Genomic DNA, 24,193 nt, shown 5'->3' on the forward strand with positions numbered 1-24,193 from the left:
CAATAATTGAATATTGCTTACATATGCAGAGTCTCAAATGTCATTTTTTTCCTTTTAGAAGTTACAGTAGTATAAAGATTATTTCTCCTTATATTTGCTTTATATAAGCAAATGACTTTTCAAGATTAGAATACAGAAGAATTTTTGTGAAAAGATTTCAATGTTATTATCAGAAATTCCCAGATAGTATTTGGTTTGCTGGGTTGTTTGTTCAATTATGCAATTATGTGTATTTTATATCGATTTAAACTTTCATTTGTTCTTTTCCCCAATAATGCTAGGAAGCATTTTGATATATTATTATGCATCGATGACAATAGTTCCAAAATGGCCAATCGAAATTCAAAGGACAAAGCAAATACCAGTCATCTATTCATAGAAAATCTATTATGTTTTTCTGCATTCTATGCAGAATTAAAAATCTTACGTAACTCAAGTTTCTACCTAATAATCTCTAGGTAATTGTCACAGCCAGGTTTTGTTTTCATGGTTTCCAATATAAAAAGATCATCATGTCTTAGATAAGACCCGGAGGCAGCTTTATCTAAGAGGAAAACAAAACTGAGCTACTTAGCGTATGAAGAAATATGCTTTCTTCCTTCCTCATGGTATTTCTGAACTATCATTTCTGCCAGAGGTAACAGCTCCACCTTTCCCAACCTGTATCTGTCCAGATCTGGCTAAAGCATCACTCTACTACAATGCTTTTCTTGACATCCAACTTGCTTCCCACAAAGCTAATTGGTTCCTTCTCTATGCCACCTTTCTACCTTACATTTACATCTTTTATGCATTTAAGTCACTGTTATAACTAACTATTAAATGAGTGTTTCTATGCAAGCTTATCTTTTTGGAGGTAGTGTCCATGTCATACATTTTTCTGCGTTTTTTTCCCTTTCCCTACATCTCCAGAGACGCTGGTACATGGTAGAAGTTCAGCCTTTGTTCTTGAACTGACAATTAGGTATACTTTGAGTCTAATTTTTAATATTAGCAAGATTATCGTTAAACAGTAAGAAAGGAATTTCTTAAAACTGTGTTCGATGAGGTAAAAGCAAGTATCAACATGGTTAGGAACGTCATAATTTGTATCTTCTAGGCTTTGGTTGGCCTCTCATATTTTTCCTGTTTGAGGAGTAATCTAATCACCTGAGTTACACAAGGAGAGAAATTTGGCAGAGATTGATCCCAGAAACTTGATCACTAATGTTACACCCATCCCAAGGGAGAATGCCTGAAGCATGAATGTATCCTCCTTGGAACCAGGGTTGAGAATAAGTGAGGGACCAATACTTGATGCTACTTCCTTCTTTGTCCACTACATCTAATAAATAAGCCTCTTTACCTTTGCTTCAACTACCTAGTGTATGCATACTACAACTGAGCCCAGACTGGGTGAGTTAAGAAAAACATTTAGATAACTCTGACAAAGGCTCATTCAGAGAACATTTAAAACAAGAAATTCTTCTTTGTCCTATAAAAGTTAGACTTCCAGACACTACAGATATGATGAAATTTATACCAGTCTACACTAAATGATAAAAACAGACTGGTATATTTTCTAGCTAACTTGATATTCACTTTTTTTTAAAAGATTTTATTTACTGGAAAGAGAGCAAGAGAGGGAGAGAAAGCACCAAGGGAGAGGGAGCAGAATCTGCTGAGCAGAGAGCCAGATGCGAGGCTTTATCCCAGGACCCCTAGATCATGACCTGACACTTAACTGACTGAGCTATCCAGGCACCCCTGTTTTTTTGGCATTAAAATGCACTTTCTTTTAAGAAATTATATAATAACTGTAGCTCTAGCTCTTTGTGAAGATGAGGACCATATCCTAGGGATTGACGAAGCCTGGGTCCCTAAGAGTGTGGAACAAAACCACTCTCTCCCAGCCCTGGACTGCCTCGATTTCAACTTGTAAGACAACTAAACTCCTAACTGGCTTAATCCACTGTTAACTTGGCTCTCAATTGCAGCCAGGTATACATATTACTTCCTAGACCTCTGTGATAGGAACATTTTTTGACATATACTGCATTACAGTCTAGTGATGAGACCAACCTTATTTTCCATATATTAGAGGCTGAAGTGCTCTGCCTGAGGAATACCAATCCATTAAAGATGGAAGTCACACTTTAAGAAGACATTTACTTTAAATATTTGGTATATAACATATGTAGTAAGATAAATGCTAACGATATAAAATTTATAGAATGTTTACTATCTAATACTGACTGAAAGTTTTTGTCTAAAGATTCTATTCTATACAAGGATAGGTTGGGGAAAAAGATTCCTGGTTACCATGAAATCTGTATGCAATTTCTAAAGGATTCTAACATAGCTTTAATACAAAGTACTTCACTTAAAATATTTCAACAAACTCTTAATTGGCAGCATCTATATGTTTTAATGTTCTGAATACCCACAAAGTCTTATTAGACATCACTATTTTACCTAAAGCAAATTGTATTTCTAATTTTTTCTCTATTAGAATTTATTACTTTCCTTAAGATACTTTTTTTAAACAGCTAACATTGGAAAACTTAAGTTTCCCCATCAGAAATAAAAATCTGGACAATTATTGTATTTTTAATATATGCTTTTACAGCATTTCAAAAGCAAATCTTAATTCAAACCAATACCTATAAAAGGAAATAAAAAAAACTCAGTTTACTTTCAGAGTTTGCATATGGCAGAGAGAGGTCACATTTAAATTTTAACAACATAAACTATTGTATAATAAATATAAAATAAAGAAATAGACAGTGATAGCTATTATCAAGGGTGAAAACATTATATAAACTTAAAGAGGCTGCTTTCTGAACCGTCACTGATGTAATCTGAGGCTTCTTTATCAATTTCATTTACAGAAACAATCTCTGGAGTCAAATTTATCATTCACTTTCATGCCCCCACATGAGAAGTAGTAGGTGAATATCTGTAGGAATACAATTTATTGTCTGCTCCTCCACTCAGAAGTAACTGTGTAAAGGGAGAGGAAAAAAAAAAACATTTAAGTAAACATAATTATAAACATAAATACTGACTGATTACAGAAGGAATTATGGATGAGCAGTTAACTCGCATTTAGAGCTAATACTTAAATGGACCAATTACATCAATTTTCACTACCATATTATAATACACTCTATTAATACTTTAAAAGTGATCATTTAAATTTGGTTGAGGCATGATATGCTATTGTACTCTCTATGAAGTATTTGTTAAGAAATATAATAAAATTTAAAAGTCTAAGGGGTGATATAGTTTTACCTATTTAAGAAAATTAAGTTTTATAGGAGAGTATCTTAACTGTTTGCAGGTAAATGGATATTACAAATTATTCAAGTAGCCCTAGGACCTGTATTTGGAAAGAATTCTTTAGCAATAACAGCTAATATACATAAAAATAAGTAAATTGTAATTCTTTAAGCACATTTTATAGTCTAGACTTATTCTGCAAGATTTTTTTAAGGGGGAAATACTTAGAACTAACTGGACTAGTGGAGCAAATTTATGAATTTAAAACATTTCATTAAAATACTTGAAGAAAAAACCGCTTCAAAATTTTCAAATTTTACTACTCCTAATTATAAAGAACAAATTTGTTTCTTCTTTGAAAGTAATGTGAGATTTTTATGACTAATATTAAGGGAAACTTAGAATACAGAATTATAATTATCAGCCACATTGAAACTAGTAACTCCCTAAATACACACACCAGATTTATTCTCTATTTTTCCTCTTTACCAAATAACTAATAAATTCTTACCCCTGTGTCTGTCCAGTCTACACTCAGAACTTTGTCTTCATGAGCAGCCAGATCATAGAGAGGAGCTTTACAACTAAAAGATCAAAGTATTACCATGTTATATGCATTTCACAATATTAAAAAAAATTTATGACTAATCATATTTTTCTGAAAACTTCACAGACTTTTACCATCCTTGCCCCAATAACCAGTTTCTTAAGATTCTGAGTATTTACTTGACCATCTCTCCTGATATTCCCCTATCATTAGCAGAATACAGAGATTTACTACAACAAATATTCAGGAAAAATGCTATTTATTTATAAATATTTATTCATAATTAGGCCCATTTTCACACTTCCTTGACCCTCAAATCATAGCTTTATATATCCTTTGTCCATCCATGTATATGCTGATAACTCTCAAGTTTATATCTTTAGTCCAAACTTCTTCCCTGATTTTGATATGCATATTCAATTGCCCATCATCTGGATGTCTCATGGCCCTACAAATTTAAAACAACCCAAACAAAACTCTTGATGTTCCCTCATAAATCTGTTTCTCTACTCTTTTCCATCATAGTAAATTGTACCAGTAATGGTGCAATTGCTCAGGCAGAAAATAATGGGCATTATCCTTTGATTTCTATGTCCATATTCTGTCCATGAGCTAATAGAGCTGTCTTCAAAATATACCTAGAATCCAACCTAGAACCTCCCTGCTTCCATTCTTCCTACCCTCTTTAGAGCCTGCACAAAGCCTTCCCCATTATACTTAGAATGGAACCCAAATTCCTTACCATGGCCCATAGGGTCATACTCAGTGTAACTACTACCTGCTTCATCTCCAGCCACTCTTTTCCTTGCTTACTCCATTCCATCAACACGGGCCCTCTTGCTATTTTGCCAAGATTTTCACCACCTTATCTGTTGTTCCCTCTAACCATGATTTGTGCATGGCTAATACCTTCCCATTGTTCAGTTCACTGGGAAATCACTTTCCAAGAGCCCATTCCTAAAGAAGTATCCCTTTTACTCTGCTTTACTTTCTTCACATCACTTACTACTATTAGCAGAAACTATACGCTAATTGCTACATAAAGTATCCAAGTAAAATGTAAACAAACTTCTAGATATTAACAAATCATGCATCATAAGGATGTCAGAATACAGATTTAGGTAAACAACAAACAGGTATTTGGTTAATGCTTCTCCATTCTACTTGTAAAAATATTTAAGTAAGTTGTGTATGAAATTCATTGGGGGTACTCTGTATATACTAGTATCAAAAAAGAAAACTTTAATATCTAGTTAGCTTTTAAAATACATATTTTATTTATTTATTTATTTTTCTATTAACATATAATTTATTATTTGATTACAGTTCCATTTATTTAGAGACCATTGGCCTTCTATATCATATTTATATTAAGGTTCAAGATAATAAGATAATTTTTTTCAGAATGCAAAAAATAACCTATCAACATGAAGAAAATCCCTTTGACCCTGGCTTTTCTTTCTGACACCAATATTTATCATCTCAGGTCATATAACCAAAAACTTTTCTTTTACCCTTCTGCTTCTGGATAATCTTTTCAGCATTCATTTCATTTTCTCTGTATATGATAAGTAATCGATGTATTTTCTTTGTAGATTATAAATAGGATATACCTTCTTGTATCCCACAGTTTGACGATATTATCTAAAGAACCTGAAATCAGCTGCTGCTCGTGGGTAGGAGACCACTTTAATGATGTGACCCAGCCTGTATGTGAGGTTAGGGACAGCGACACCAAAGAACCATCTGAACAAAATAAAAAAGATAATAATTATTGAATTTTAGAAGAGAAGTATGCAGAACCCAAAACAATGTTTGTAGAAAATTGTCTTTTTATACACATCTCTAGTGAGAGGAGAAACTGATGTTATTTACACATATTTCCCCTCCAGTGATTTACACAACTCACCTTTAGTTCGGGGATCCCACAGTCTGATATGCCTATCTGTGCTTCCAGATGCTAAACGTTTACAAAGTGGAGAATAGGAGATACAATTAAACACCTTATTTCCTGTCTGAAAAACAAACAGGAAAGAACATTTAACCATGGTGGGCTAGAAATAACCATCTTTAGATGGCTCAAAATTAAACAGAGAATCACGGAATTTATGTCTTACCAAAGTTGACTTAAGACTGCCAGACTCTACATCCCACACCCTAATTGTGTGGTCCCAAGATGCACTGCAGATTTCTTCAGCATCTGACCATAGAACCGAAGAAATTGCTTCCTTGTGGCCAGAGAGGGTCACTATGGGAGTCTAGAAATGAAAGATACCCAAAAGGAAAAGCGAAAAGCATTTTCAGTTTAGAATAAATGAAACAGTAACAGTAGTTATTTACTTCTGAAGCCCATATGCCAGATGCTTTAGCTTTCATATCCTGCCTTATTTCTTCTTTACAACAATCCTCCAAAACAGGTATGTATTTTTATTTTATAGATGAAGACAATGAAGCTGAGAAAGAGAACTTGCTCAAGGTCATACAGCTTACACATGTCAGATTTAAGTTTGAACACAAATATTACTCCAAAGTTTGTAGTCTTTCCTCTATAGCCTGCTGCTTTCCCATTTGTTCTACTTTTTATTTTGAAAAGTATTAATATTAACCCTAACCTGGGGCGCCTGGGTGGCTCAGTCATTAGACGTCTGCCTTCGGCTCAGGTCATGATCCCAGAGTCCTGAGATCGAGCCCCGCGTCGGGCTTCCCGCTCAGCGGGAAGCCTGCTTCTCCCTCTCCCACTCCCCCTGCTTGTGTTCCCTCTCTCTCTGTGTCTCTCTCTGTCAAATAAATAAATAAAAATCTTTAAAAAAAAAAATATTAACCCTAACTTAACTCTCTCATATGTACATGTTATATGTAGAAGTTAGCTGAAAAAGTGCTGGGGTCAGGGAGATCTAGGTTTGAGTCAAGGTGCTGCCTTGTAGACATTAATCTACTTTTATTAACTTTGTTAATTTTAACCTCCTTAAATATTATCACCTCATCTGTAACGTGAGGGGCTTATATCAGATCATAGATCAGCAAAGGTTCTCATAAAGGTCCAGAAAGTATTTTAGCCTCTCTAGTCTCTGTTGTTCGTTTTTTAAACCCCTTAAAAATCATGCTCTCTGTAGTACAAAAATACTTACCCTTGTTAGTCCCAACTGCTCTGTTTTCTGTTTCTTTCTTGGTCGATTTGTGGATTCCTCCATTTCATCTTCTTCATCTGTAGGAACTGTATCACAAAAAATTAGATTTGATATGTTAAAAATTTATGATAAATATTAATTGCAAATGATTATTTATTTATTCATTTAAAGTAATCCCTACACTCAACATGGGGCTTGCACTCATGATCCCAAGATCAGGAGTTAGATGCACTACCAAGCCAGCCAGGCGCCCCCTGATTGCAAATAGTCTTAAAAGAATTCTTATTTTTCTGGGTGTATGTTTTCTCCATGTTATCTCAACTGGTTAGGGAATGGATATTCTTCCTTATTCTGGTTAACAGAAATTTATATATAAAAACTATACCTGGGTTAGCAATCTTCCAAAAGGAGAAAGCAAAAACCAGAGTACACTAAAATCCTAAAGTCTAACCAGTTTGATATTTTGCTATATCTTTAAGAGCATCATTATGAATATTCATCACCTTACCATATCTATGAAAAACTGCTTACTCTTAGTTGTTGGAGAGTTCGCCCACATTGCATTTGTATTATAAAGGAATGACAAGGTTAAACAAACACATTAAAAGAAGATACAATCCAGTCATGTTTATTTTTCTTGACTATTTCACTTTTCTGACAATGAATTAAAAGTATTTCATACAATAAAATATTCCACAAAAGGAAAATTATCCAAATAAACCAGAAACTTTCTGCCTCAAAACTGTTTGCTTTAAGGGGCGCCTGCATGGCTCAGTCGGTTAAGTGTCCAACTCCTGATTTCAGCTCAGGTCATGATCTCAGGGTCATGAGGTCAAGCCCCAAGCTTCAGCCTCCACACGTGGCAGGAAGTCTGCCTGAGATTCTTTCTCTCTCCCCCTCTGCCTTGCACTCTCTCTCTCTAAAATAAACCTTAAAAAACAAAACAAAACTATTTGCTTTAAGCATTACTGGGAAATCTACTGGACTGACTTCTATATTTCTCGCCATCTGACACTGCTCAGGCTTTTCTTGATCTCCCCAACTCTACTTTGTGAACTGTATTTAGGGTATTATACTATAATACAGCAATTCCCTCAAGTAACAGGGATTCTGTTCTGTTTACCTGTTTAAATAATTCTAGACTACCAGTTCTTTTTAATTTAAATATCTGTGGGTCTTCCCCCTCTTTTCTCCTATTATCAAGGCACCTTCCTCTAAGAGTCCTCCCTCCTCCAACTCTTTCTCTTCTAATTGTTCCTTCTATGTTTTCAAAGTAAAAAAATTAAGTTTGGTAAAACTGCATTAAAAAATTTTTTTAGGGCGCCTGGGTGGCTCAGTTGGTTAAGCGACTGCCTTCGGGTCAGGTCATGATCCTGGAGTCCCGGGATCGAATCCCACATCAGGCTCCCTGCTCAGCAGGGAGTCTGCTTCTCCTCTGACCCTCCTCCCTCTCATGCTCTCTGTCTCTCTCTCATTCTCTCTTTCTCGAATAAATAAAATCTTAAAAAAAAAAAAAAAAATTTTTTTAAGTAAATCAACTTAACTAAGAAATTTCTCTAACAGTGGAGTATATCAAAATGACTCAGAAAGTATTTTTATTTCCAGGTTCCGGAATAAGAGAACTCCGAGAACTAAGGCAGTTATGTCCTATTACATCAATCATGTTATTGGTTACTTGCAGCAATTCAGTGACATGGTTCAATAAATAAGAGGGCGGTAGATAGAAACACATTTTTAAACACAAAGAAGTATATTAATTTTTCTCTATATGCTCCTTTGTTTGTATCCTCAAAAGCTCTGGTTCATTTTTATGGAAAAATGTGTGTTAAATAGTCTTTCACTGAAATTCTTGAAACACCACTAGTAAGTCAAAGTACAATAAATATTTAATTTACCTGTAGACCAGATCTTTAGCATCTTATCCCAGGAGCCACTGCAAAACTAAAAAGATATACATAAAGAGAAAAAGAGTATGTAATATAACCTACCATATTATTTGCCTTGTTTTTTCTATTGTAACTTTTAAAACCTTTACTTTGTTCTGAAATCCTTTACTACTATGGTATCTACATGGCTTCCTAGTTTCCTAGAAGTTTTATCCTCAATCTCAAGGCAACTGAAGGAGCTTCCATTCTTATATGGCCCTGTGCCCTGGCTGTGGTTGCTTAGATTGAGGTGGACAACTGGTCTACACTGTGCACACAGGTCCCTTCCTCCTTCAGGACCTTTTTTTTGAAAACTTGTGTTCCAGAGAGTTGAAGTTAGTCTTTTTCAGGGACTGATGGTATAGGATGTAAAACCTAGGAATACTGAAAGCCAGACTGCTTTTTTTACTGCCATGTGGAAAAAGCCAGTTTGAGGTAAAAGAGAATCAAGTCAATTTAGGGAGATGAGTGGCGGAGGGGGGGTGTTGGCCACATTCAAGCTCAATTCCTTTGGTTCCTGAGACCCAAATGCTGGTGATGTGATTGTTCACTCTTCCTGGATCTCACAATCTTTTAAGCTGAAAAAAGTTCAAGATGAGTTTCTGTTTCTTACGGCCAAAGGATAGGGTATGATTAATTCATTTAAGTTTTGACTTGACAATAGGAAAACCTTATTTATGGCTCAATATGAATAATTATAAATCTTTACCTCTGAATGCATGAAATATCCTCTGTTATGCTAACTGGCAAGGAAATGCTGAAGAAACACTCTTAAATCCAGAATTTTCAATGTGCTTTTAGGGAACTTTCAAATGGCAAGAGAATTTGTAATCCCTCATAAGTCAACAAAGTGTTGTACTCAGGTTTGTTTCTTTTTAACTAACGTGGACCATTCTGTCATGATAGAGTAAATCAGCAATACTAGTAAAACAACCTCTATTAACACTAACCTTAGTGTATGCTAAGGCTTAGATGATCAACTAGACATTTTCAATTGATGACAGCACTGAGAAGCTCGAAGATTGAAAATGTCAATCACTATGATTAAAGAATGTTACACTGCTTGTTTACCTGATTTCGTAAAATTTCTGCAGTTTAATATAAAGTCTAAACCAGAGAAACCCAGACTGAGGAGGTGAATCTTTCTCTTATTTTAAGACTATTTACTTTGGGTTCAAAATCATATTCTTTAATTATCAACTGTTACGAAAGTAGGACAATCACAATGAATACATGAAGAAAAAGTTGTTTGCATAAGAAGCTCAAACTCTAATTCAACAGTACTAGTACTAGTACAACTAGTACAACACACCAGCTACTTACTTTAGTTCCCGTGCTATCAACAGCTATAGAATCCACACTTCCGGCATGGCCTCTGCAGCAATGCAGGGCTTTCACTTTGTTTCTCTCCACGTTCCACTCCCATAAGAGAATCGTCTGATCCATAGAAGCACTCAGTAGTAGGCAAGACAAACTATCTGAAGAAAGGAGAACAGAAGAATAAGAACAAATTAGTATAAAAATTTAAAATACATTGTGTTCTGAAACTGAAGAACTGAATTTTTTGTTGTTGAGAAAGACATTAGCCAGCTTTGAAAAAGAAGTAACTTATGGTATAAAAGGATGATTCTTCAAAAATACTATAAAATAGGAGTTTGACCCAGTATTAACTTGAAAGTATATTTTATCTGTTATAACTTAGTAAGGATTTAACTCTACCACTTACAGATTTTCTTACTTAGTCTTTTTCTTCTTGAACACTACATGTTTGAAAGACCTCACAAAAACTGAGGTATGAGGCCCTTCCTACACTGTCCCCATTCTGCCCCAGCAGTGAAAATGGCTTATTTCCAATTGCCTATGCAGGATTCCTTTCAGTTTAGGCAAAGAGTCCTAACCTTTTTTCACCCAGGCCACATCTTTTACAACGTCTGTATGTCCCACAATTGTCATTATTGACTTTCCTTCCAAGGACCAGATCCGAGAAGTCTTATCATAAGAACCAGTCAAGATCCTATCAAGAGAAAAAAAAACTGTATGAAATAGAAAAAGCAGCTTTTTCAAAACCTGAAATCAATTATATTTCTAAAGCAATGACAAAGTAAACCTTCAGGATTATACTTAAAAAAATTTTTTTAACATGAAGACTAAGATTTCAAAACACACTAGAATAGATCAGAAGAGGTTATATTTGACTTTTCCTGACCTCCTAAAAATGAAAATGTAACTGAAAAACCCTAGATTTCATTTTTACTACTGTTGTAAACATTACAACTCTCAGGGAATTTGCTTGTAAGGCTTAACAGTCCTTTGTACTGAACTAGTTAAAACCTTTTAATAGAAAAACAGTAAAGGGCACCTGGGTGGCTCAGTTGGTTAAGTGACTGCCTTCGGCTCGGGTCATGATCCTGGAGTCCCGGGATCGAGTCCCGCATCGGGCTCCCTGCTCGGCGGGGAGCCTGCTTCTCCCTCTGACCCTCCCCCTCTCATGTGCTCTCTGTCTCTCTCATTCTCTCTGTCTCAAATAAATAAATAAAATCTTTAAAAAAAAAAAACAAACAGTAAAATCATCTAAAGTAAAAGTAAAACCAGTAAAAACATCACTTGGGTAACAACTCCAGGAAGATAGTCTTTGAAAGAAGTAAGCCTGTACTATGATCCACTCTCAAAGGGCTTTTCTACAAGTAAGGCCAGTGAGGGTTTGCTCTGGGCCATCCATACCTGCTCGAATCTAGTCTGCCCTTTTTAGTCCTAAAATAGTATGATCTGCATCTTCATGGTAGTAGGCTAGGAGATCTGTGGCTATAAAAAGGTTTTTTTCCCCTCTATGAAACAAATTTATCTTTGGTCTTATAAGCAACACACAAATGCCCTAAGACACTTGTCTTATCCAACAGACAAATGCCACTACAACATCTTGAGACAGAAAAGAAAACCTATTAATAGATATGTTTCTTAAATAAACTGAAGAGAAAGATCTTTGGTATGGTCACCGATACATACAAAATTACTTTTACAAAGAACACAGAGTCAATCAGAAAAATATTCACATAGTACACTTAAAAAAGACTAATAAAATGGATAGAAGAACATTCATATGGCAATACCATTCCTCTGCCCCTCGGACAGAACTGATCCAGTCATCGTGGAACACGCATTGCTCTGGCTGAGGGGCAGTGTACTTCTCCACATATTCCAATTCCACAACCTCTTCCTAGTCAAAGAGAAAAACCAGAAATCAATCAGGCGGGACAGTTTTAAAATAGTACACTATGAAAATAAAGGACTCCCAGTTTAATAGGTCTCCTTCATGTCAGTCCCCTCCATAACTCAGAAAATTTGGAGCCATGCAAAAGGTGAAAAACTTTATCTGACCTAAAAGTAGTATTAAGAAACACTAATGACCTTGGAAAATTTATGCCAAAAGTGGGGGAGAGGGGAGAAAATAAAAGAAACTTAAAAAATAAAATCATAAAAGCATTCTGTTTAATGAGGATGATGAAAAAGTTCTGGATATGGACAGTAGTGATGCATGCATAATATTGTGAATGTACTTATTGCCACTGAATTATACACTTAAAGATGGTTAAAATGATAAATTGCAGTACATTTTATCACAGTTCTAAAACCTGCCTAAAAGTATAAAAGCAATTATAAATTTTATTTTAAATTATAAAAGCAATATTAAAGAAATTAAATATTAGAGGAAAGGGGAACCACTATAAATCACAATAACCTAACCCATAAGTTTTTTATGTGCATAATCCTTTTGTATACCTTTATTAGTAAACATATATTTGTTATTCCCTTTTTTGACAATTCTTTCACAAATACGAAAATTCCTTCCCATATCCGTTCATCTGCATTTCTTAATACACCTTCAGAAGAGGGGATTTCAAAATTTAATACACAAAAACTAAAGTTCAAATTTCTAGAAAAAAAAACAATAATCAAAAAAATCTTGGTTGCTAAAGATTCAGGTGATTCTAAAAGTTTTCCACATTATCTGAGAACACCGGACATAAAACAACAGGTAAACATTTGAACTTACCGATGAGATGTTTTCCAGTTCCATGTGTTTGAGCAAGGGCATTCGCAGAAACTGGCCCTTGATAAGGAAATCGAACTCCACATGTTTGTGGAACTCTAAAGAAAATGCATAATAAAATGATCACAACAGCAAAGGTATATGAGAAACCCCCAAACCTATTTTCCCTATTATCCCCAGTGTGGCCTCTGAGTTTCTCCGGAATTTCTTCGTGGTATAATCAGGCCATGTATTCCAATACACTATGATTTTTAAGAACAGAGTACTTTCTTCTGTTGGTGTAATTTTTTATTGGTGGTACTGGTATTTAAACAAACTTTTTATTCAATGGATAATTCCAAATATATATAAAAGTAGAAATAACATTATGAATCCCCATCTCCATCACATATTATGACAATTACCAACTTATGGGCAATCATCTATACACCTCATTCCACGCCTCTGCTGGTTTATTTTAAATCAAACCCTAGAAATGCTATCATTTTATCTGTAAATGCTTTAGTAAGTATTTCTAAAATATAAAGACTTAAAAAAATAGTGGTGATGATTAAAAATTTAATCATTATTCCTTTTAATATCGAATAGCCAATGTTCATATTTCCTTGTTTTATAAATGTCTTTTCACAGTGAGTTTTTTAGAATTAGCATCCAAAGTCCACACATATTTGATTAATATGTCTTATTTAATCTTTAACAGTTCCCCCGCCTCCTTTTTCTCCCTTGCCATTTATTTGTAAAAGACACTAGGTCATCTGTCTTCTAAATATTTCTACATTCTGGATTTGATTACATCTCCAAGGCGTCCCTTAACATGTTTCCTCTACCACCTACATGTCCTGTACACTAAGCAGACCTAAACACTTGATTAGAGTTCAGGTTTGCTTTTTTTTTTTTTGGTAAGAATATTTACACACAGTATTATGTGTTTCCTATTGCATCACATCAGGAAGTGCATTATCTTGTTGTATCTCTTTCTGTGATGTGAAAATCTGTATCTGGGCTCTGATGATGTCAGTCTTATCCCATCCATCATAATATTCTGTCAGCCTTTTAACTAATTAATAGTTTTATCAGCTATTGATAATTACTACTTAACCCCATTATTTCACTTGGATTTACAAAATGCTAAAAATTCTTCATTCTTTCTGCATTTATTAGCTAGGATATTTCTGAAAGAACTCTCATTGGATTATTTGGATTGTTAATTTTTATTTATTTATTTATTTATTTATTTGAGAGAGAGAGAATGATCAACAGAGAGCATGAGAGGGAGGAGGGTCAGAGGGAGAAGCAGACTCCCTGCCGAGCAGGGAGCCCGATGCGGGACTTGATCCCGGGACTCCAGGATCATGACCTGAGCCGAAGGCAGTCACTTAACCAACTGAGCCACCCAGGCGCCCCTGGATTGTTAATTTTTAAAAATCTGAATCATTTATATCTTTAACTCAAGAGCAATGACTTTATTATTTAATTTATAAAAAAGAAACCAATGTTCATTCTACAAATTTAGAAAAATATGCAACTGTTTGGGCAACAACAAACATCCATATACTGGTAATGCAAAACATCTATTTCAAGAATAATTTTTTTTTTTTTTTTAAGAGCGAAAGAGTGCGAGTGGGGGGGAGAGGCAGAGGGAGAGAGAGAATCCCAAGCAGGTTCCACACCCAGCAAGGAGCCCAACGTGGGGCTCAATCTCACGACCCCTGAGATCATGACCCTAGCTGAAATCAAGAATTGGAGGTTTAATGGACTGAGCCACCAGGGCGCTCCTATTATGTATTTGAATAATTCTTATTCCAGTTCAGAGACTTTTTTTTTTCTTTTTTTAAAGATTTTATTTATTTATTTGTCAGAGAGAGAGAGAGCCCAAGCAGGGGGAGTGGTAGGCAGACCAGGCAGAATAGGCAGAGGGAGAAGCAGGCTCCCCGCAGAGCACAGAGCCCAATGTGGGACTTGATCCCAGGACCCTGGGATCATGACCTGAGCCGAAGGAGTCGCTTAACCAACTGAGCCACCCAGGGGTCCCTCCCAGAGACTTTTTCAATAAGAAGAATATATGATAGTCTGGTAATTTAGAAGTAACTATGTATCAAAATCTCTATACATCAACAGATGAAGTAAAGATAAGGACCTATGAGAAATGCTTTGTGAATATCTCTGAATGAAGAACAATAGCTTGTTAGTAATGAAAAAATTGCAGACCCTGCCACCCACCCCACCAAAAAAAAAAAAAAAAATTGTTCAAAAACATCTCAGGGGCGCCTAGCTGGTTCAGTTGGAAAACCATGAGACTCTTGTTCTTGCGGTCATGAATTCAAGTCCCAACAATGGGTGTACAGATTACTAAAAAAAAAAAAAAAAATCATCTTAACAAATCAAACTTAACAAAAAAATTATGCAATTACTTGAAGATGAAGAAGGGGAAAATATTAGGCATTAGTTTATAACTCTCACCTCTCCATTCCTCCAACTAGGGTAGAATCAAAAGAACTCTGAAGCATCAGAAACATCTGTTTAAAAATATGCTTGCTTTGGGGTACCTGGGTGGCTCAGTAGGTGAAGTGTCTGCCTTCGGCTCAGGACAATCCTGGAGTTCCCAGGATCGAGCCCCGCATCAGGCACCCCCCCTTCATCGGGGAGTCTGCTTCTCCCTCTCCCTCCCTCTCTCTCCCTCAAATAAATAAAATCTTTTAAAAAATAAAATAAAATAAAAACAAAACTTGTCAATGACATCACCATTTGGAAGCAAGCATATTTTAATTTTTTTAAAATTTATTTTATCTTTTTAAAAGATTTTATTTACTTATTTGACAGAGAGAGATTGAGAGAGAGGGAGAAAGAGAGCATGCACAAGCAGGGGGAGTGGGAGAGGGAGAAGCAGGGTCCCTGCTGAGCAGGGTGCCTGAGGCGGAGCTCGATCCTAGGAGCCTGGGATCACGACCCGAGCTGAGGCAGACATTCAACCAACTAAGCCACCCAGGTGCCCCAACAAGTTTTGTTTTTAGAGATCATGCTTTATGTTATTCTCCACTTTTGCTTATGTTTGACATTTTCTGTAATAAGACTTTTTAAAAAAATTAATGAAACCATACAAAAAATAGAAGATTTAAACAGAAACATTGAGAATAACATAATAAACCTTCATAATACCTCTCACCCAATTTCAACAACTATCAACTCATGGGCAATCTTGTTTCAGTATTTTTGCATACTCTGTTCATATTAATTTTATGGGCTAATAATTTATTTTCATACAACAGCATATGTTTTAATATTTATATCTTTTAAGTGTTTTACTTGATACCCTATATAAACCTTTATCCATTAATTTTTCAATGAATTCTAAATACTTAAAAAAATACCAGTAATAATACTGGCATCTGTTATTACACAAAATAAATACTCAAATAGCGACACTGTCATTTTGCTTTGTAGAAGTGTAGCAAGTAAGACCCAAGCACCTAGATGCCTGTTCTATGCCTACCCATCCCAGCCCTCCCTAGCACAATCACAATGTCATAACTATTACACTAAAATATTATTCCTAAATCTCAACCACCTTACCTCCATATTGCCTTAAAAGCAGATTAAACTGAAATAATTTTTTCTGAAAACTTCTATTTCAAAGCACTTAAAAAAGTATCATGCAGCAGGGAAACCCATGTTACAGTTTATAAATTTTACCATTACAAAATGCATACAGTATCATTAAAATAAGGCCAAAAGAGGGGGAAATTAAATACAAATGTGATGTCTTTTAGTGTAGTTAGTGGCACCGCACCCTCTCCTAACTTCTCAAAGCCTTTATACCCACCATTTTTGGCCTCCAGCAATTTATTGATGATGTTACTAAGGTCAGCAATTTCAGAGGCTGCAGGAATTGAGAAGGGAACATCATCTACCGCATATCTGTAAAAAGGAAATGATATGTCAAAGTCAAGTCTACAGATATTTTAACAAATGTGCATTTATTCATTCAACAAGTATTTACTGGGTATTTAATATATGCCAGACATTTTGCTATGTCGGGTTAACAAAAACCAATTAGCACATGATCTCTGTTCTCAGAAAGGGTCAGATAATCAAAATACAATAAAAGTATATAAGAACAATGTCTTTTTTATTATGTTAATCCCCATACATTACATCATTAGTTTTTGATGTAGTGTTCCATGATTCATCGTTTGCGTATAACCCCCAGTGCTCCATTCCATACGTGCCCTCCTTAATACCCATCACCAGGCTAACCCATCCCCCAACCCCTCTCCCCTCTAGAACCCTCAGTTTGTTTCTCAGAGTCCATAGTCTCTCATGGTTCGTCTCCCGTCTCCGATTTCCCCGCCTTCATTTTTCCCTTCCTGCTATCTTCTTCTTTTTTTTTTTTTTTTAACATATAATGTATTATTTGTTTCAGAGGTACAGGTCTGTGATTCAACAGTCTTACACAATTCACAGCAATGTCTTAAGTGATATACAGAATGGGAGAACAAAGAAGCTGTAGATCATTTCAACCAAAGGATAGAAAAACAGGGTGTAAAAGAATGCACAAGAAAGATCATTCTTAAGTTTTATCTGGGAAGTGACTTTGTCAGGTAACGGGGGTAGACAGAAAGGGTGCAGAAAAGCAAGAGCAGCAACCAATAGCTAAGAATTATTAAACTGCCCACTCAGCCTATTCCACAAAGTGTGATTTTGCTCTAGACAGTGACCAAAGGTAAGGTTAAGGAGATGTGCACAGAGTGGTTAATCTACTACATGAAGTAATTTTTACTTCTTTCCCTAGGCAATGAGGTACCACTGTAGTAGTCCTAATTAAAGAATAATATCATCGGAATTTTGTTTCATTAGATCTTCTTGGCAGCACTGTTGAGACCGGATTAGAGGAACACACAACAAGGGTCAAATTAGAAAACTCTTGTAAGAGAGAATGGGAGAAAATATGTGCAAATCACATTTCTGATAAAGAACTTGTATCTAGAATATATAAAGTACACTTACAACTCAATAATAAAAAGACAACTTAATTTAAAAAATGGGCAAAGAATTAAAAGACATTTCTCCAAAGAAGATATACAAATGGCCAACAGGCACATGAAAAAGATGCTCCACATCATTATTCACCAAGGAAACGTAAATCAAACCACACAAGATCAGCTTGCAGTCACTATAACGACTATAATAAAAAAGAACGAAATGTTGGTAAGGAAGTAGAGAAATTCGAACCCTTATTCATTACTGATGGGAATGTAAAATGGTGCAGTTGCTTTGGGAAAACCTGGCAGTTCTTCAAAAAGTTAAACATGGAACTACCATTTGACCCAGCAACTCCACTTCTAAGTATATACCCAAGAGAAATGAAAATACATGTCCACACAAAACCTTGTACACAGGGGCGCCTGGGTGGCTCAGATGGTTAAGCAAGAGACTCTTGGTTTCAGCTCAGGTCATGATCTCAGGGTCTTTCTGATGACCTTCCCCAATAGGAAGAAGGAAGGGAGACGAAAGAAGGAACAGAAGAATAAGAGGCCATCACAATTCAAACCACAAATGGCAAATTTTAGTCACCACATAGAGTGATATATGGAGTGATTCCAGAGAAGATGGCTAGCTAGCTACCTACATACATACATACACACATACATAGATTTAAACCTGTTGCATTGACCCACAATACACAAATATCTCCAAAAGAGGGAAAATTAGCATTCCTTTATTTTTAAAGATGTATCAGTAAATGAGAGACACACAATCTGAGCCCTTCCTCATACCGAAGATCAGCAGATAAACTGAATAAAAATCATTGTAAATACGCTGTTTGTCAGCAACCAGTCAGGAAAAATGGAAGGCAACAGCGGAGAGATGAAAAGAATAACTAATAAACAACCACAGAAATAGTCTGCCACACATTGGGCTTTACTGTGAATTCGGCAGACCTGATCATATTTAAGAGGAGGTAACACATCTGTGAGCCAAGACAGGACTCTAGCCCAGAAAGCACACTGGGTATCTTAACAATGTTTTCCGCAACATTGTATGAAAAAACAATGACAACAAGGAAGTTTGCTTCCCTGAACCACACTTTGACCCCACATTTTCTTTAATAACTAGCCTGAATTAAGGTAACTTGTTGGGGTTAATGCAGAGCATGAAATCAGTCATAATACCTGGCTTGCTAAAATGTAACAGAGGCCCCTGAGGGCGAGGGAGGTTTTCGGAGAAGGGCGTAGGCCTTTGGAATGCCGAGGCCCGGAGGCCCGGAGGCCCGCGTGACCACTCTGCCGTAGGAATGCCCCGGGGAGTTACCTTCCAGAAGCTCTCTTAGCCCAAACAGCCACCCTGTGATCTAAGAGATGTGTGCATTGTCCCTTAGGCTATGTTTAGTAGAACATGCAGATTAGCATATCTTATCTTTCCTGTAAATCCTCTCAGTTTCAGTAAGACCCCCTGTCACACATCATGTGCTTGAGAAACAGTGATAAGAATATCCTGAAGGACCAATAAAAGTGGAAGACAAGAAGAGCAAAGGGTCTTCGGCTCTGAGCGCCGACCCCCGACTTCTCCTCTCTTTCACAGAGAAGTTTGGAGTCACCTTTCATCTGTCGGTACAGGGATTGCTGGCCATTCCCAGCAGTAACTCCATTAAAAAATTAGTAATTATAACAAGAAAGTTTTGTGTGATAGTACAAAATTAGTTACGGAAACAAAATACCCCAATAATTGCTTCATGGGGAAAAAAAAGGACAGTATGCTTCTTTATGAGTCCAGTGAAATTCAAGAAATCTGCTGCTTTTAAATAAAACAACAAAATCACAAAATAATAGTAATGGCTAACTCTAGATGCCAAGAAATGATCTCAATTTATTGCTCAACCCTATGATGCAGGTGTGATTATATCTGAATTTACAGATGAGAAAACCAAGAAGCAGAGAATTGCATAATCTGTGCAGTCACACATCTAACAAGTGGGAGATCCAGGATTCATATTTGGGCAATCTAGGTCCACAGTCTGCTGTCTGCACCATTATGTGATGCTGTCTTTATGGATACCAAAATCAACTTTTAAGTCATTTAAGAAAGAAATGGAATTCAAAAAATAAATTTAATAATGAAGACTACTTTAAAAGCAGGACATAGAATTTAAATAAAAATTTGAATTAAAAAAAATAGCAGCACAGGCAGTGGCTTCCTTTGCTACAGCTTGTGGACAGGATTTGCTATTTCATTCTGGGTATATTCAGAGTAAAATATCTCTGAATCATTCTCTTCAGTTCTAATATTCTTATAACCTTAAAGCTTTGCCATGTTTTAAAAAGTAACTAATACAGGAGCTTCTGGGTGGCTCAGTTGGCTTGATTTCGGCTCAGGTCATGATCTCAGGGTCATGAGATTGAGCCCCACATCAGGTTCCAGGCTTAGCTCTGAGTCTGCTAGGGACTCTCTCCCCTCCTTCTGCCCCTCTCCCCTGCTCACTCTCTGTCTCCCCCCTCTAAAATAAATAAATCTTTAAAACAAGAACAACAATAAAACCTTGTAAAAAGTTCACATCACCACAACTCATAATAGCCAAAAAGTGGAAACAATCCAAACATCCATCAACTTAAAAATTGGAAACAAAATTTGGTATCCCATATATCCATATAATGGAATATTATTTAGCCATAAAAAAGAATGAGTACTGATATGTATTACAATATGGATGAATATTGTAAACATCATCCTAAGTGAAAGAAGCCAGTCACAAAAGACTACATATTATATAATTACATTTATTTTTTTAAGATTTTATTTATTTGAGAGAGAGTGAAAGCTAGAGAGAGAGAAGCAGACTCCCCACTGAACAGGGAGCCTGACGTGGGGCTCCATCCCAGGACTCCAGGACCCTGACCTGAGCCGAAGACAGTTGCTTAACCAACTGAGCCACCCAGGTGCCCCTATATAATTACACTTATACGAAATGTCCATAACAGACAAATCCACAGAGACAGAAAGTAGATTAGTGGTTGTCAAGGGCTGGGGTTGGAAGGATTAGGGGATAATAGCTAAATGGTGGTGGAAAATGTTCTAAAACTATAGTGATGGTTGTACAATTTTGCAAAAACTGGACACTTTATTTCTATTTTATTTTTTAATTAAAAGATTTTTTTTTATTTATTTGACAAAGAGACAGAGAGCACAAGCTCAGGGAGCGGGAGAGGGAGAGGGAGAAGGACCCTGGGATCATGACCTGAGTCAAAGGCAGATGCTTAACTGACTGAGCCACTCAGGTACCCCAATATTGCACACTTTAATGTGTGAATTCTGTTGTATGTGAATTATATTTCAAGAAAGTTGTTACTACAAAAAAAAAAGTCTAAAGCCTGATTTAAAGCCCTAGCTGTGGGGAATGGAAAAGTTTCAAAAGATGTTAAGGTAGAATCCAGGGGCTCATCAAGACATGATACAATAAATCTCTTTTTGCCACAATGAGGGAGGGGGCTTCAGATCTTGTTAAAATATAGATTTTCAATCAGTAGGTCTGAGGTGGAGTCTGAGATTCTGCTTTTTCTAATAAGCTCCCAAGTGATGCTGATTCTGCTGATCTTCAAACTACACTTTTAGTAGTAAGGCTACAGTTATATGTATCAAACCTAAAAAAAAAAAAAAGCAATAATTTAGGTTCTCCAAAAGGTAACAAAACCTAGGTTTTTCTGGGGGTGCCTGGGTGGCTCATTTGGTTGAGTGTTCAACTCTTGGTTTTGGCTCAAGTCCTGATCTCATGGGTGGTGAGATCAAACCCTATGTTGGGCTCAACACTCAGTGGGGAGTCCACTTGGAATTCTCTCCCTCTCTCTCTCTCTCTCTCTCTCTCTCTCTCTCTCCCCCCCTGCCCCTCCCCCCACTTGCACATAGGTGCTCTCGCTCTCCAAAATAAATAAATAAATCTTACAAAAACCCAAAGCACTCCCAAAGTTTTTGGCTTTTCCTTTCACTTACTATTTGGTCAGTAAAATGAGGGGGAGAAAGCATAATTCATATACATGTATATGTAATTTATATACATATATGTGAAAAAAACTAGTCACCCCCCCATTTTACTCACCAGAACATATTATGTATAAGAAGCAAAAACTTAATTTTTAGGTTTTGTTACCTTTTTGAAGAATTTAAACACACACACACACACACACACATATATAATGTTTATCCATTTATCTCAGGGGTTAAAACATAATGGTCTATTATTTCTTAAAAATTCATGTGAATCAACAATTATCTCAATAAAAATTTCAATTAGAAAAAATACAGTGGTCATGTTATTGTACCACATTCCTTGAAAAGTATCTAGACCAAGTATAAATACTCATGTGCACTGATAATACAATTTATGTATCCTGTAAGCAACAAGAGGAGTGAATATGATTTACCCCATCAACTCATAAAACTACAAAGAATCAAAGACATCATCTTAATTGAGGTGGGAGTTTTCTAGTTTACCACTGACATTAGCTTGTTAATACAACAAATATTCATTATATATTATCAGTACAGGAAGAACTTGACAAACATTTGTTGACTCAGTCAATCCAAGAACTGTAATACACAGTCCCCTACCATCAAAAGACTTACACTATACCTGAAGAGACACTAAGAAAAATTAATAGTGTAATATACACCGCAAGACTGAATACAATTAGGTTTCAAATGAATGCTACTGACCTAGGGACCATTAGTAAAAGTGCTCATATATACATATACACACGCATATATATATACACATACATGTGTAAGCATGTATATAAATACACAAACCTGTAACTGAATTGACTTTATCAAAATACTCCTAAATACTCTTTATCAAAAACCAGTTCTACCAACCCTACCAATCTACCTGGTTTAGAAAAACATCGTCTGGGAGCCTGGGTGGCTCAGTCGTTAAGCGTCTGCCTTCGGCTCAGGTCATGATCCCAGGGTCCTGGGATCGAGCCCCGCATCCGGCGTCCTGCTCTGCGGGAAGCCCGCTTCTCTCTCTCCCACTCCCCCTGCTTGTGTTCCCTCTCTCGCTGTGTCTCTCTCTGTCAAATAAATAAATAAAAAATCTTAAAAAAAAAAAAAAGAAAAACATCGTCTCACCTACTTAAAAAGAAAATAAACCTGTGTTTTCTTAAACTGTGAAACACCACTAGCAGGCAGCCTGTAACGACTAGGTCCATTGTTCACTTTTTAAAATTACGTATGTGCTTCATTCAGGAAGCAAACTTGAAGCCCTTCAGATCCCTCTACACTCGCAGTTCAAATTATACACAGCCTAGGAAGCTAGGCAAATAGGATCTGTGATCTCAGAGGTCGATCCCGGAGAAATCCTGGCAAGGTATAGCTTCCGATTGAGCGGAAAACTCGCTCAAGCCAGGAATTCCGGGGGGGGGGAGGGGGGAAAGAGGGGAGACATTGAGAGCAAAGACAACCGAGGCTCCACAAAGTCATACGGAAGGAGTTCTTGGGAAGGATCCTAGGGAGGCGAGAGGAGAGGAAAGAAAAGGACGCTTACTTACTTCTTGTTGTGAGTGAAGAAGCGTGTCTGGAGCTGAGCCATGGCCAGGAGTACACACAAGGCTTGTCTACAGAAACGTAAGGGGTAATAGTCAGACAACAGGCTCTCTGGTCTCTTAAGACTACAAAAAGAGGCAGCTCAAAATTAGCTTGCACAGATACGCGAGAAGATGCAGTCTTCTGAGCTTCCGCTTTCCTTCCTCCGGCCTCCACAGCAACGAGACAACCACGAGGCTGCTCTTACACAGAGACCCAGCCCACAAACATCAACTACCTATTCCTAGATTTAGGAATCATCGATTAGTGAAGCATAGTTTTAAAGGCGGAGTGTCCCTAATTTTTAAAATTTCTTTTAATATATTTAGGCCTGTGGTCGATTATGAAGATACGGAAAGGCCCAATTCAAACTGTTTCTATCTCTTTTTAATTTTAAGAGGTTGTCTTCCGAACCTATACTTCAAACACAGTTCCTAGACACTACCACTCCCAGAAAGCAGCGCTTCTCAGACGCTGTAACCACTGGGAATCGTAGTCTTTTTTGCCATGCTGTCCTCAGGATATCTTATTTGCTCCAGTCAGATATCTATTATATTTCCTCTGCCTACACCTTTAATTTACTAAAGGCTTTTCGGCTTTATTTTCTTACGCATACTCCCAATCATAACCTCACTCTACCGAGACTTTCGGAGGGCTCCCACCTCTAGCTTCAGGCTTTAGATCCAGGTGAGAGTCAGGGATACGAAAAAAAAAA

General features: G+C 36.5%; 1 protein-coding gene across 2 annotated transcripts; it reads right to left on the reverse strand.

Annotated features, from left to right (window-relative positions):
• Positions 1–2,173: 2,173 nt before the first annotated feature.
• On the reverse strand, positions 2,174–24,177 carry WDR12 (WD repeat domain 12). 2 transcript variants are annotated; one of them, XM_044913382.1, is made up of 14 exons: positions 24,141–24,177; positions 23,445–23,510; positions 16,730–16,824; positions 12,913–13,007; positions 11,969–12,075; positions 10,760–10,875; positions 10,185–10,339; positions 8,832–8,877; positions 6,937–7,022; positions 5,926–6,066; positions 5,718–5,823; positions 5,422–5,554; positions 3,773–3,845; positions 2,174–2,982 (listed from the first exon to the last, which is right to left on the reverse strand). In XM_044913382.1, the coding sequence occupies exons 2-14, from the start codon at positions 23,483–23,485 to the stop codon at positions 2,905–2,907; spliced, it is 1,272 nt and encodes a 423-aa protein (XP_044769317.1). In that variant the 5' UTR covers positions 23,486–23,510; positions 24,141–24,177; the 3' UTR covers positions 2,174–2,904. The 2 variants fall into 2 exon arrangements, with proteins under 2 accessions (XP_044769317.1, XP_044769316.1); XM_044913381.1 differs by lacking the exon at positions 24,141–24,177 and having other exon boundaries at positions 23,445–23,730.
• Between the last annotated feature and the right edge of the window lie 16 nt (positions 24,178–24,193).

Source organism: Neomonachus schauinslandi, chromosome 3 (assembly GCF_002201575.2).
Source record: "Neomonachus schauinslandi chromosome 3, ASM220157v2, whole genome shotgun sequence".
Classification (NCBI taxonomy): domain Eukaryota; kingdom Metazoa; phylum Chordata; class Mammalia; order Carnivora; family Phocidae; genus Neomonachus; species Neomonachus schauinslandi.